Source organism: Mytilus californianus, unplaced genomic scaffold, assembly GCF_021869535.1.
Source record: "Mytilus californianus isolate M0D057914Y unplaced genomic scaffold, xbMytCali1.0.p SCAF_7, whole genome shotgun sequence".
In the NCBI taxonomy this organism is placed as follows: domain Eukaryota; kingdom Metazoa; phylum Mollusca; class Bivalvia; order Mytilida; family Mytilidae; genus Mytilus; species Mytilus californianus.
In genome coordinates, this window is record NW_026262723.1 from 40,303,417 (window position 1) to 40,316,414 (window position 12,998).

The window sequence follows — 12,998 nt, forward strand, 5'->3', positions numbered from 1 at the left end:
ATATTGTTTTCCTCTGTTGTCACAGAATAGTAGCAACTCAGAACTTAAGTTTACTACACTGAGACTAGGGCAATTCAAAATACGCTGACATTTCTTTTCTGCGAGAGTAATGTTACTATACGTCAGAATTACAGGCTTATCTATGTGACCCATTGTTGACTTAAGAAGGTAATAATAACTGAAGTTTCTAGGGGCTAACTTTCTGACTGCTGTAACATTTCACAGTTACAACTCTTGAACTGTTACCCACAGTGGCAGAACTAGGATAGGGAGTAGAGGGCGTATTACCCCTCCCTTTGAGTGGCAAAAAAAAATGCCATGCTTTCGTATGCCCCCAACCTTTCATTGCCAAAAAAAAAGATGTCATGCTTCTCACATTTTATAAGATTTTTTAGCATAAAATCATAAAATTTGTTACTTTTTAAAAAATAACGCCCCCTTTCAAAATTCTTTGCTCTGCCCCTGACCGAAAACTCCAAACCTGTATCTTATACTGTTTCTACTACTTACTGTGATTGCCATATCACCGTCCAAAGCTGTTGCTGTAAATATTGGAACATTAATTGGCTGGTTATAATTAATAGGCTGTCTGTAGGGTGTATTGGTAAACACTGGAGATTGTAGGTTCCTGGTCACGGTGACAACAACAGATGATAAGTCAAACTTCTCTGGATTAGAATTGTCAGTAACATTTACATTAAACTGAAAAGAAAATATCAAATGGTCAAGATAATACTTCAGAATTCCTTATTTCCCTTTTTTTTAATTCATATCTTTTTAATATATTCATATTATCCCTGCCAAACCCTATTAAAACTTAACAGATCAAACATAAGCATTTTATCTGCTTATAAACTAAACATGCTGTATTTTTTGAAGATTCATACAAAGTTAACTCAGAGTAATCTACTCAGCCTGAAAATTGTTAATCTGGCCTGCTGATGGAATCTACTCAGTTTAAAAGTTGTTAATCTGGCCTGCTGACAGAATCCACTCAGCCTGAAATTTGTTAGCCTGGCCTGCTGACAGAATCCACTCAGTCTGAAAGTTGTTAATCTAGCCTGCTGACGGAATCCACTCAGCCTAAAATTTGTTAATCTGGCCTGCTGACGGAATCCACTCAGTTTGAAACTTGCTAATCTGGTCTGCTGACAGAATCCACTCAGTTCGAAAGTTGTTTATCTGGCCTGTTGACGGAATCCACTCAGTTTTAAAGTTGTTAATCTGGCCTGTTGACGAATCTATTCACCCAGTAATTTGTTGCCATTCTTGCATCGGTTGTTAACATTTCACTCAGATCAATTTGCCCTGTTGATGGATCTACTCACTCAATCATTTTTTTACTTATGTTAACAGTTTACCCAGAGTAATCTTTCTTGTCAATGTATCTACTCACCCTGTAAGCCTTTCCGACATCTGTTGTTAACAGTGTACCTCATAAAATCTACCCAGATGATTGGTCTACTCACCCTGTAAGTTGTTGCCTTTCCAGCATCTGTAGTTAACAGTTTACCAAGAGTAATTTGACCTGTAGATGGAACCATGTAGAAGTAATCTGTGACTCCTGGACTAGGGACAATGCTGTAAGTCAATACATCCTACAATAAAAATACAAAATAAATATAATCTTTACTCTTCCTATTTTTTACTTTAAAATATAGACAGACAAAAGATAAAAAAAAAAGTACTGTTACAAGAAGATAAATAAAACCCAAAATTGTTGGATATTAAAACCTGTGCCTTTTTCAAAATCTTTAAGTTTTGTGAACACTTGACTACTTCAAAAATTACCTACCCCTATATCAGCATCAGTAGCTGACACTTTAATGACTGGTTCCCCAAGACCAAGTTTTTCAGAGATTGCATTTGGAGTTACATACTGGATTGCAGTGAACTGTGGAGCATTAACATTCCTTGTTATTGTAACCACTAGAATGTTCTTAATAGTCTGTCTTCCTTGTGTGAAATTTCTAGTGGCTTGAACTTCAACCTAAAATGACAAAATTTTCTATTAGTATTACAATTGAGTGATCAGAGATATTTACTTACACCATAAAATTGAGAATGGAAATGGGGAATGTGTCAAAGAGACAACAACCCGACCAAAGAGCAGAAAACAGCCCAGGGCCACCAATGGGTCTTTTAAAACAGCGAGAAAATTCCGCACCCAGAGGCGGGCTTCAGCTGGCCCCTTAACAAAAATGTGTACTAGTTCAGTGAAAATGGACGTCACTCTTAACTCCAAAAAATATTAATTAACTAAAATTGAAAAAACAAAAATACAAGACTACCAAAGACCAGAAGTTCCTGACTTGGGACAGGTGCAAAAATGTGGTGGGGTTAAACATGTTTTGTGAGATCTCAACCCTCCCCCTTAACCTCTAGCAAATGTAGAATAAACAAACACACAGCAAAACGCACAGTAAAACAGTTTGTTTGAAGTCGTAATGTATCTGTAACTCAAACAGAATGTTCATGTAACAATTCAATACTTTGATTGATTGATTCTGGGTTGTTTAGGACAATCCAAAACTTGTATTAAACTGATATTGTTTTTTTCCCCATTTCAATCAGTTGATGGAAGTTATGGATACACTACTAAAACATCCAGAATATGTGTTAATGTGACAAAAGAATGGTATTATTCAGTTTTACTTGTATCTGTGTTTTTGTTGCTTTTTTTTACTGATATCACAGAGTTATGTTTTTTATAGTTCACTTTCATTTTATGCTCTTCTTTGTACCTTTGTCATTCACTGATCAAAATCAAAATTAGGTTTTTGTACTTAAAAACATAGTTTAAACCTGCAATCCTGTAAATCAGAAATTATTGCATGCATTTATTATAGCAATTTTTGAAGAATTAACAAAAATGTGAGTTTAATTATTGCAATTTTAGGAAAAGCTACGTACAGATATATGTATTTGATATCAGAATGTGAGTTATTATTACTGCGATACTCCAGTAGTTGCATTATTCGCATTAATAAAAATCTCGCAATAATTTCTGAATTTACAGTATATGCATGTGTCTGTACTAAGTCAAGGGTTCTTAATATATTATTGTTATGTTGGTGTAAATGGCAGATTCCAGATAAATCTATAAACAACTTTTTTTTTGGCATACTTGGTTTGAGGATAAATAAAGCACAATCAAAAAACAAAATATATATGTGGAGGATGAATTATCCCTAATCTCACACGTTCACTAAACATAAAGTTGTTTCTTTGGTATGCTCATACTATTCCTTTCCCATATCTATGTTAATATAGATCAAAAGCAAGAAAAAATCAGGAAAGGCTCCATGTTTACCTCTCCTTGTTGCCATGGTAACTCATGGAATGTAGAAGTTTTCTGAATTAAAAATATGATTACCACTTAAGGTCCTCAATGCAATGACTACTTTAAAATGCAGATAGCCATGCAGGCAATAATGCCGTGTATGAGAAGGTGCTGCATAATGTTAATTCAGGTTTATTTTGTGCATTTATCATTGTGATTGTGGAATAATTGTCGGTAAGGTGAAATTACTTATTGTGATTTCAGGGTATGCAAGATAAATGCGATTTCAAGAAATGCTGCATAAAAATCTATCAAAATTTAAGTTTTTATTTTTATGAAACCTATCACATCACAATTTTTGCAATAATAAAAAAACATTGCAATAATTTCTGAATTTACAGTATATCAATTCTGGCATACCATTATGTATTTACGTTGTAATTTACAGATATTCTATTGCCCTCTAATGAGAAATGAATTGCTAAACAGATGTCTAAAAAGGTCGAACTGTTATTCTTACCTCAAAACTTGGTCTCCTGGATGGATCAGTTGTTAATAACTTTTTCAATGTTAAAGCACCAGTGTCTTTATTTATTTGAAAATAATCACCAGCATCGGATAACCCAGTAATGGAATACTCAATTCCAGGCTGAAAAAAATCAAGGTCATTTGTACTATAACATATTTAGTCAATAAAATCTTTAAATTGCACAATCAAAGCTATACTATATGTACTATCCATTGCTTCTTATCTTTAATATCTTACATGTATATACTAGAGGCTCTAAAGAGCCTGTGTCGCTCACCTTGGTCTATGTGCATATTAAAAAAAGGACACAGATGGATTCATGACAAAATTGTGTTTTGGTGATGGTGATGTGTTTGTAGATCTTACTTTACTGAACATTCTTGCTCCTTACTATTATCTCTATCTATAATGAACTTGGCCCAGTAGTTACAGTGGAAAATATTTTGTAAAAATTTACAAAAATTTACAAAATTTATGAAAATTGTAAAAAATTGATTATAAAGGGCAATAACTCCTTAAGGGGTCAATGACAATTTTGGTCATGTTGACTTATTTGTTGATCTTACTTTGCTGTACATTATTGCTGTTTACAGTTTATCTCTATCTATAATAATATTCAAGATAATAACCAAAAGCTGCAAAATTTTCTTAAAATTACCAATTCAGGGGCAGCAACCCAACAATGTGTTGCCTGATTGGTCTGAAAATTTCAGGGCAGATAGATTTTGACCTAATGAACAATTTTTTTTCTCGTCAGATTTGCTCTAAATGCTTTGGTTTCAGAGATATGAGCCAAAAACTGCATTTTACCCTATGTACTATTTTTTAGCCATCTTGGTTCGCGGGCAGGGTCATCGGACACATTTTTTAAACTAGATACCCTAATAATGATTGTGGACAAGTTTGGTTAAATTTGTCTTAGTAGTTTCAGAGGAGAAGATTTTTGTAAAAGATTACAAAAATTTACGAAAAATGGTTAAAAATTGACTATAAAGGGCAATAACTCCTTAAACGGTTAACTGACCATTTTGGTCAAGTTGACTTATATGTAGATCTTACTTTGCTGAACATTATAGCTGTTTACAGTTTATCTCTATCTATAATAATATTCAAGATAATAACCAAAAACGGCAAAATTTCCTTAAAATTACCGATTCAGGGGCAGCAACCCAACAACGGGTTGTCCGATTCATCTGAAAATTTCAGGGCAGATAGATCTTGACCTGATAAACAATTTAACCCCCGTGTCAGATTTGCTCTAAATGCTTTGGTTTCAGAGATATAAGCCAAAATCTACATTTTACCCCTATGTTCTATTTTTAGCCATGGCGGCCATCTTGGTTGGTTTTCCGGGTCACCGGACACATTTTTTAAACTAGATACCCCAATAATGACTGTGGCCAAGTTTTGTTTAATTTGGCCAAGTAGTTTCATAGAAGATTTTTGTAAAAGTTAACGACGACTGACGATGACGACGGACGACGGACGCCAAGTGATGAGAAAAGCTCACTTGGCCCTTTGGGCCAGGTGAGCTAAAAAAGTCATATCTGAAAAAGTATGTTTATTTATAAGCCATTCTCCTTCATAAATATTGTTACTGCTGAGAAGTGAAGTATAAAAAGTTCATGGTCAAAGTAAAAATACTGACCGGTGGTGTTGCCTGGATTGTCCTTATTAAAGCTCCTGTAGCTTCATTCTCTGTGATAGTCTCTGTCCAATCAGTTGTTACCCATAAGAGTGTGGGGTCAACAGAGACAGAAACAGTCAGGGTACCAGTAGTAGACAGGGCAGGTTTTCCTCCATCTTCTGCTCGAATCAAGACCTGCAAAAAGGGAACCAATAGTGTGTAAGTTAAGTAAATTTCAATCAAATTATACAAACACACTTACACACACCTATATATATATTTAAGATATAAGGTAAATTTAGTCTTTTGTGAGGTTATATGTTTTTCAACTTGTAAATCCCAGAAAAAATTATAGATAATGTTAAAAGTGGTATCCTATTTGTCTTTCCTAATAGATTAAATGTTAAAGAATCTTGACAAGGAAGCAGCCAAATAAGCAAGTAAGATTTTATCGAAGTACAAATTTGAATTTATTACTGATTTTTTTACCCATAATATCATACATTGAAACCAATGACTTTCATGTATCATATAACATATGGTTGCCATTGGTTTCTGACTACCATATTTGTTTTCCCTTTATTATATTGTTAAAATGGTTATAAATCAGGCTATTGGTTTTTTCTTTTGAATTTTTTCACAATTTGTCATGTCTTGGCCTTTTATAGCTGACAAATAAGGTATGGGTTTAGCTCATAGTTGAAGGCTGTACGGAGGCCTTATGTAGCTTAATCCTCATCATTTGGACTTTGGTGGATAGTTATTTCATTGGCAATCTTACCACATCTCCTTATTTTATATCAACCACGGACAGTTAAACATTATGCTATAACATTCAAATCTCTTTGTCCAGCAAGGAAGTAAATTGCAAAACTAACAAATGTCTTGAGGAAAAGTTATTCAAAAGCTTTTCAATGTAACATTCTACTTTTTAATAACAACAATTTGTTTGCTTTAAAAATAAAACTTACCTTTAGAGTGAATGTTTTTTCCCAGATTGGTTTTTGATAAATAAATTAACAGTGAACTTGACATTTAGAAATCGATGATATCATCATTTCAATTCTTGTACATTTCATGTCTCCATATTAATATTGTGTATGATGTTATTCTCATTGCATTTGATTTTGTTCGGTTATTTATTATTTATATATGATGCAGAAGACTTTCTAAGTTAAAAAACTTGTGTCTGACCATCTTGTCATTGTTTTGGACAATAAAAGATATGTTTAAACTAAACTTACAGTAAATGGATTAATATTACTGCCAGCAATAGAAGACTTCAATGACACCACACCTGTGTCTGGCTGGATGAAGAAGAATGGAGAAGCCTGTGTATTGTCAACCAGAGAGTAAGATATCTCATTGTAAGGAGCCTACAATGGAATATAATTCTTATATGATTTGCATATTAGGTAATACATTGATATGATTGGTCGAGAGGACTTCCAGTAGTTGATCTTGACGTTGTTTATTTTTCAATAGACGACGTTGACCGAACTTCTTTTCGTAACCAATGTAAACAAGATGGCGGCGATAATAACACCGACATTAACAAAATAATTTTCACTGCAAGTTAATCGTTAAATTAAATAACAAAACACAAAATTATTCGTTGGAATGATAATAAGAGTTTTTGTAGTTTATTTTTTATCAGATAGCAAATTTCATGGAGTACATATTTTTGCGTTAACCAACAAATATATTCATACGCCAGACCTATTCAAGGACACAAATATACAATTTACGTGTGATAAAGGTTACGAGTGTGGAAAAACATATTCCTTATCTCCAATTCTAAAGAATTATAAGGATTAAATGCCTTTTTAAAGGAATTTATTGGTGTATAAACTCGACCAATTCACTCACAAACAAATAAAAGTCTGAAGGACTTTTATGATATGTTTGTGAGTGACTTGGTCCAGTTTATACATAAACAATAGAATTTAGGAGCCTACATTGGAATATAAATTACACATGGACACATATATTACAATAGAATTTACGAGCTTACAATGGAATATAAATTACACATATATTACAATAGAATATAAGTATCTAAGTATCACATTATCAAGGTCACGAATATAATCATCTTTTTCTTTAATATTCCATTGTGCAAAAATAAAAATTCTTCGCACAAGTATGAAATACAATTACTTGGAGTTCTCCTCAAATATACTTTGTAAAAATTATCAGTCTTTGGACACAATTCCTGCTTGGCCTATAATATACTGGATTTGGAAACATTTCCTGTTTTGCCTTAGAAATAGTCTTATATACTGTATACAAAATTCCTGCTTGGAGTATAGTATGCAGACTATGGAAACAATTCCTGTTTGGCCTTATATAGTGGCCTTAGAAATTGCTTATTTATGGTCTCTGGACACAATTCCTTCTCAGCTTTATATACAAGCACAGGAAACATTTCCTGTTGTTCTTTATTTAGTAGCCTTAGAAACAGTCTTATATACTGTCTCTGCATACTATTTCTGCTTTATAGAATAGTTTAAATGATTTAGAAGCAATTCTTTTTTGACCTTACAAAGTGACCTTAGAAATAGTTTCATATACCGTATCTGAAAAAAATATTACTTGTTTAGACTTGCAACTGGTACTGGATCTTTTTTCTAGTTTAGTCTTATACTATGAATGATAAAAGATTTTTTTACCTTTGGATCATTATCTTGTGCTGTTACCGTGGTTATAGCCTCTCCAACAGGTGTATTCTCCAGTATCGTTGTATTAAAATTACGAGTGAAAAATGGTGGAAGCATATTCCTATTGACGTTGATTTGGATCGAATCAATGGAATTTCTAGGAGGGGAACCACCATCTTGTATAAATAGCCTTATCTATAATAAAAAAAATATAATGAAATTGATATGTTATTAATTGTTTAAATACTGTTTATAATATATTAATACTTTTTATAAATGAAAAACTGACTTTTAAATAGTTGAATTTACTTCAATTACCAATGTACAAAAAAAGTTAATAAATTTGACTATGATTTTTATAGTTCAAAAACTGTTTCAAATATATTTATATTTCTTATTTCTTAAATAGTTGCATTTTCTTCACAATTACCATCTTTTCCAAGATTGGTATAGTATTGTTTAGCATGAATGTACACCTGATCCTGCAGGTACCATTCAACAATTAAAAGAAATCTAATGACAATATCAAAAGTCGATTTGAACACTTCATAAATGTCAAGCTTACCGTATAACTTTCAGCAGAATCTGCAGCTAAAGTAACAGCATCGGCCACTCTGATGGTATTTCCTTGAAGTTTAAATATGTTGACAGCTGTGGCTCCATCTCCAATTACTTGAATGGTGTATGTATTGAAAGGATTCTGAAATCAGAAGTTAACTTATTATATAAATGTATTTTTTTTTCAAGGAATAAACTGCTCTGAAATTTTTTTACTCTCAAGTCTTTTATTTTTTCACATTCTTAGATATAATTTTTTTTATATTTAATGATTTGGAAAATTTTCAGGATGCAGATTAATATAAAATTTGTTGCTTGTTTCTGAATCCTATTTGCCACAATGTGAATTTATATTGTACAAGATGTATATTTATTTTCATAATTAAATATTGTTTACACTAAAATATATTTTTAAAGCAACTTTATATTTTCCTGAAAGACTGTATTTTTAACTTTATATTTTCCTGAAAAACTGTAAGTATTTTGAACAAACATTCAAAAGCTCCCAATTTTATAATTATATCAGCCGAGGAAAGTATCTGTACTGATCTACAATAACTTCAACAAATTAAACAGAAAACATCTTTCCTTAATTATATATGGCATATTCTATTTTATTTTAATAAAAATTTCACACACAAAGATAAAATGACTCACTGAGCTTGTAAAATATCAAACATCAATTGTTAATTCACAACAAAGCAATCTGACAAAATAGACAATTTATGCCAAAAGTGTATTTATCTCCTACATAAAAATAAGGAGACTTTATTTCATATACTATTATTATATGAGTGAATCATTATCCTTTCAAAATAATGGTGAGGACAGTTAAATGAAATTTCAAACTCTAATTTTGACTCTATGACATCTGCTGTAAATTCCACATTTGAAGGTCAGAGGACGTTTCCATGTTATTTGTTATAATTAATCCTAAATATTTTACGGGTATTTCATTTAAATAGGAAAAACAGTACAGTTTTAAAGAGTTGCCAATGTACAGCAATTTCTTTAAGCAACATAAAATTATCAAGCTTACACTCATGCAAATGAAACATTTTCTCCCGTTAGAATTCAAAACATTCCAAAAAATCTGAACAGTCAAACAATTGCAATAAAGCATCATTATCACAACTTTACTCTAGAACTTAATTTCTCCTCTGACATGCAATCATAAGATCCTTCACCAAGCATTTCAAAACATATCGATTGTTATTTTTCAACTTATGCTTTCTTATTTTTTTATAAAGATTTCAGCCATTTCTAATACGTACTGTAAAATTTCCATCTATTTCTGTAATGTTCTGTTTAAAAATGTATAAATCTTAGTCTTAAATAATATATATTTAACTGTAATAATCAGCATTTGTTTCCTATCATTAAATTGTCCTGAAGACGCCACCGTAAGTGGTGAAACATGTAGACCAGAATAAAGCATTGACTTGCAGTAATCCAGGATGTTGTTTTCTTTTTATAGTTTTATTTTCCTGAGTTTTTAAGACAACAGCAGCATACTACTGTATCCATCCTGATTACTCTATCAGCTTGCACCGTTATAAGGTGTTGGTTCACTCTTTTTTATTTATAATAATTAGATATTAAAAGTACAAAAATATGTGTCAAATCATTTACATTCTCATTCATAATTTTTTTCCAGAAATATTTAAATAATTTTCTTTGTATGATCATGTTGATTTATAAATAAGTGTGAATATATTGTTGCATCTGAGATTGTATATAGGCAACAAAGTAATTTTCTAAAATATGGAATTTCTAAATTTCATAGCTAAATATATTTGACTACAATGGACTTCACCTTTAATCAGGATTAAATTTACGATTCAGTATACAAATATACATATTTACACTTGTATGCAAATTTGTCTGTCATTACTTAAAATCCCGCAAAATTTTGAATCACAATTTACAAAAATTTCACAACATAATTAAAAAATGATGGTTTTTGACGCGAGAAAAACTTCAGCTAAATACCAAAAAAGTAAATATGTCTATTGTATTCCTGAGATTGTCTTATTTGCATGGAATTTAGCGAATTCCCTATGACCTAATTGATGTCTATTACCTACATAACAAGATGCATATTCTTTATTTTATGAATGAGTTACATAGGTTGACCCAAGGCCAATCTGTGTAAATGCTTCATTGAACAATCGGTTCTTACTTTGACGTAATAATATAAATATTGTGACATAGGTAATATATGGGAAAGTGCACAAATTTTAAAATTGTCCATACATACCCTGTCGTCTGCATCAGTGGGATTGAATGTAGTCACAACTGAATCGTTATTAATTGTCCTATCAATGTTGGCAGTAGCAGGAAGGTTTAGTTGTGGATCATTCAAGTTACGATGGACTGTTACCGTGACCGTAGCTGTATTAGTACCAGCCTGAGACGGTGTTCCTTTGTCTTTAACTGTGACAGTGAACTGCGAAAAAAATTCAAATGTTTACATGTTTCAAATATTTTATCAGTATACAATACTTTTTCATAACTTAATAAGTAATTTTTCTTTTCATAAAATAAAATCTCAAGAACTAATCCTCACGCTGAAATTCTTGTTTATGTTTACTGTAAATAACTATTTTTGTGTGCATTTATTATTCTGTGTTGATCAGCAAAAAACTTAATTTACAATAAACAATAGGCATTAATTTTCTATTTGAGGGAAAAGAAAAATCATGTCTGTTTTACAGTTTAAGAAATTGCAATTTTTGTGAACAATATCAAAAAGTATAAAAGTCCAAAAATGCTTTGTAATAAATAGAACTTGAACACATTTCCATTGACTCACCTACAATTGAAAATGTTAATTTAATACTAAGAAATAAAAGATACAAATATATTTTTTAGCTCACTATTAAAGAGTTGATTATCTTCAGTGCAAAGAAAAAGATATATAGAATATTTTCTACTCACTGTATAAAGAAGTGTATCATCAGTGTCAGCCATCAAATACTGTTTGACAGAAACTTTTCCATTACTAGGATCAACTTGGAAGTAGGCAGAATCCTTGATATCTCCGACTAATGTGTATTCCAATTCATTGTGTGGTGCCTGTGGTGTGCAGAGGTAATATAATCAGCATATTTGTAAATGTGGTTAATGTATGCAATGTATTTTTTAAATCTTTAGGTAATAGAAATTAAAATAAAACATGACAGCTAATTTGTAACAGCTCCATAGCAACATTTTCAACAAATATCCTTTTGCAGAAATTGAGAACAATACAGATGAAAACAAAAACATCTATATAAAAGATAAAACATCTTATACATCCTTGACTTTCAATTATTCGGCTTTGAACATTCCTGATGAAGATAAATCCAGAAAAGCACTTGAGATCCATGAAATTAATAAAGTGTGGTTTTCATTTCCTATATAAATGTGCAACTAAACTAGTAAAGAAGCAGAATACGTTGAATTTTAAAACAATCACCTCTCGTCATGAAAAGTTTACAAAATATTTATTTCTGTACATCTCTTCTTGACAAAATATTGCTTCCATCAAATAAATTAAGTATAAGCAAACAAAACAAAATTTATTTCCACTTACTAGCGAATCACCATCATTATCTACTTACTAGAGAATCACCATCATTATCTACTTACTAGAGAATCACCATCATTAGCATTAACATCAGCTATTTCTACTTACTAGAGAATCACCATCATTATCTACTTACTAGAGAATCACAATCATTAGCATTAACATCAGCTATTTCTACTTACTAGAGAATCACCATCATTAGCATTGACATCAGCTATTCCTACTTACTAGAGAATCACCATCATTAGCATTGACATCAGCTATTTCTACTTACTAGAGAATCACCATCATTAGCATTAACATCAGCTATTTCTACTTACTAGAGAATCACCATGATTAGCATTAACATCAGCTATTTCTACTTACTAGAGAATCACCATCATTAGCATTAACATCAGCTATTTCTACTTACTAGAGAATCACCATCATTATCTACTTACTAGAGAATCACCATCATTAGCATCAACATCAGCTATTTCTACTTACTAGAGAATCACCATCATTATCTACTTACTAGAGAATCACCATCATTAGCATTAACATTAGCTATTTCTACTTACTAGAGAATCACCATCATTAGCATCAACATCAGCTATTTCTACTTACTAGAGGATCACCATCATTATCTACTTACTAGAGAATCACCATCATTAGCATTAACATCAGCTATTTCTACTTACTAGAGAATCACCATCATTAGCATTAACATCAGCTATTTCTACTTACTAGAGAATCACCATCATTAGCATTAACATCAGCTATTTCTACTT

General features: G+C 31.5%; 1 protein-coding gene across 1 annotated transcript in view; it reads right to left on the reverse strand.

The window, feature by feature from the left end:
* Positions 1-12,998, reverse strand: part of LOC127708407 (uncharacterized) — a 199,676-nt gene that overhangs the window by 120,636 nt on the left and 66,042 nt on the right. Inside the window, exons 53-63 of the mRNA XM_052213279.1 lie at positions 11,598-11,735; positions 10,918-11,106; positions 9,932-9,961; positions 8,665-8,799; positions 8,112-8,294; positions 6,684-6,815; positions 5,461-5,634; positions 3,804-3,932; positions 1,796-1,990; positions 1,470-1,598; positions 511-702 (exon numbers count right to left, since the gene is read on the reverse strand). Coding sequence (XP_052069239.1) covers positions 511-702; positions 1,470-1,598; positions 1,796-1,990; positions 3,804-3,932; positions 5,461-5,634; positions 6,684-6,815; positions 8,112-8,294; positions 8,665-8,799; positions 9,932-9,961; positions 10,918-11,106; positions 11,598-11,735 — 1,626 coding nt within the window. The remainder of the gene's footprint in view (positions 1-510; positions 703-1,469; positions 1,599-1,795; positions 1,991-3,803; positions 3,933-5,460; positions 5,635-6,683; positions 6,816-8,111; positions 8,295-8,664; positions 8,800-9,931; positions 9,962-10,917; positions 11,107-11,597; positions 11,736-12,998) is intronic.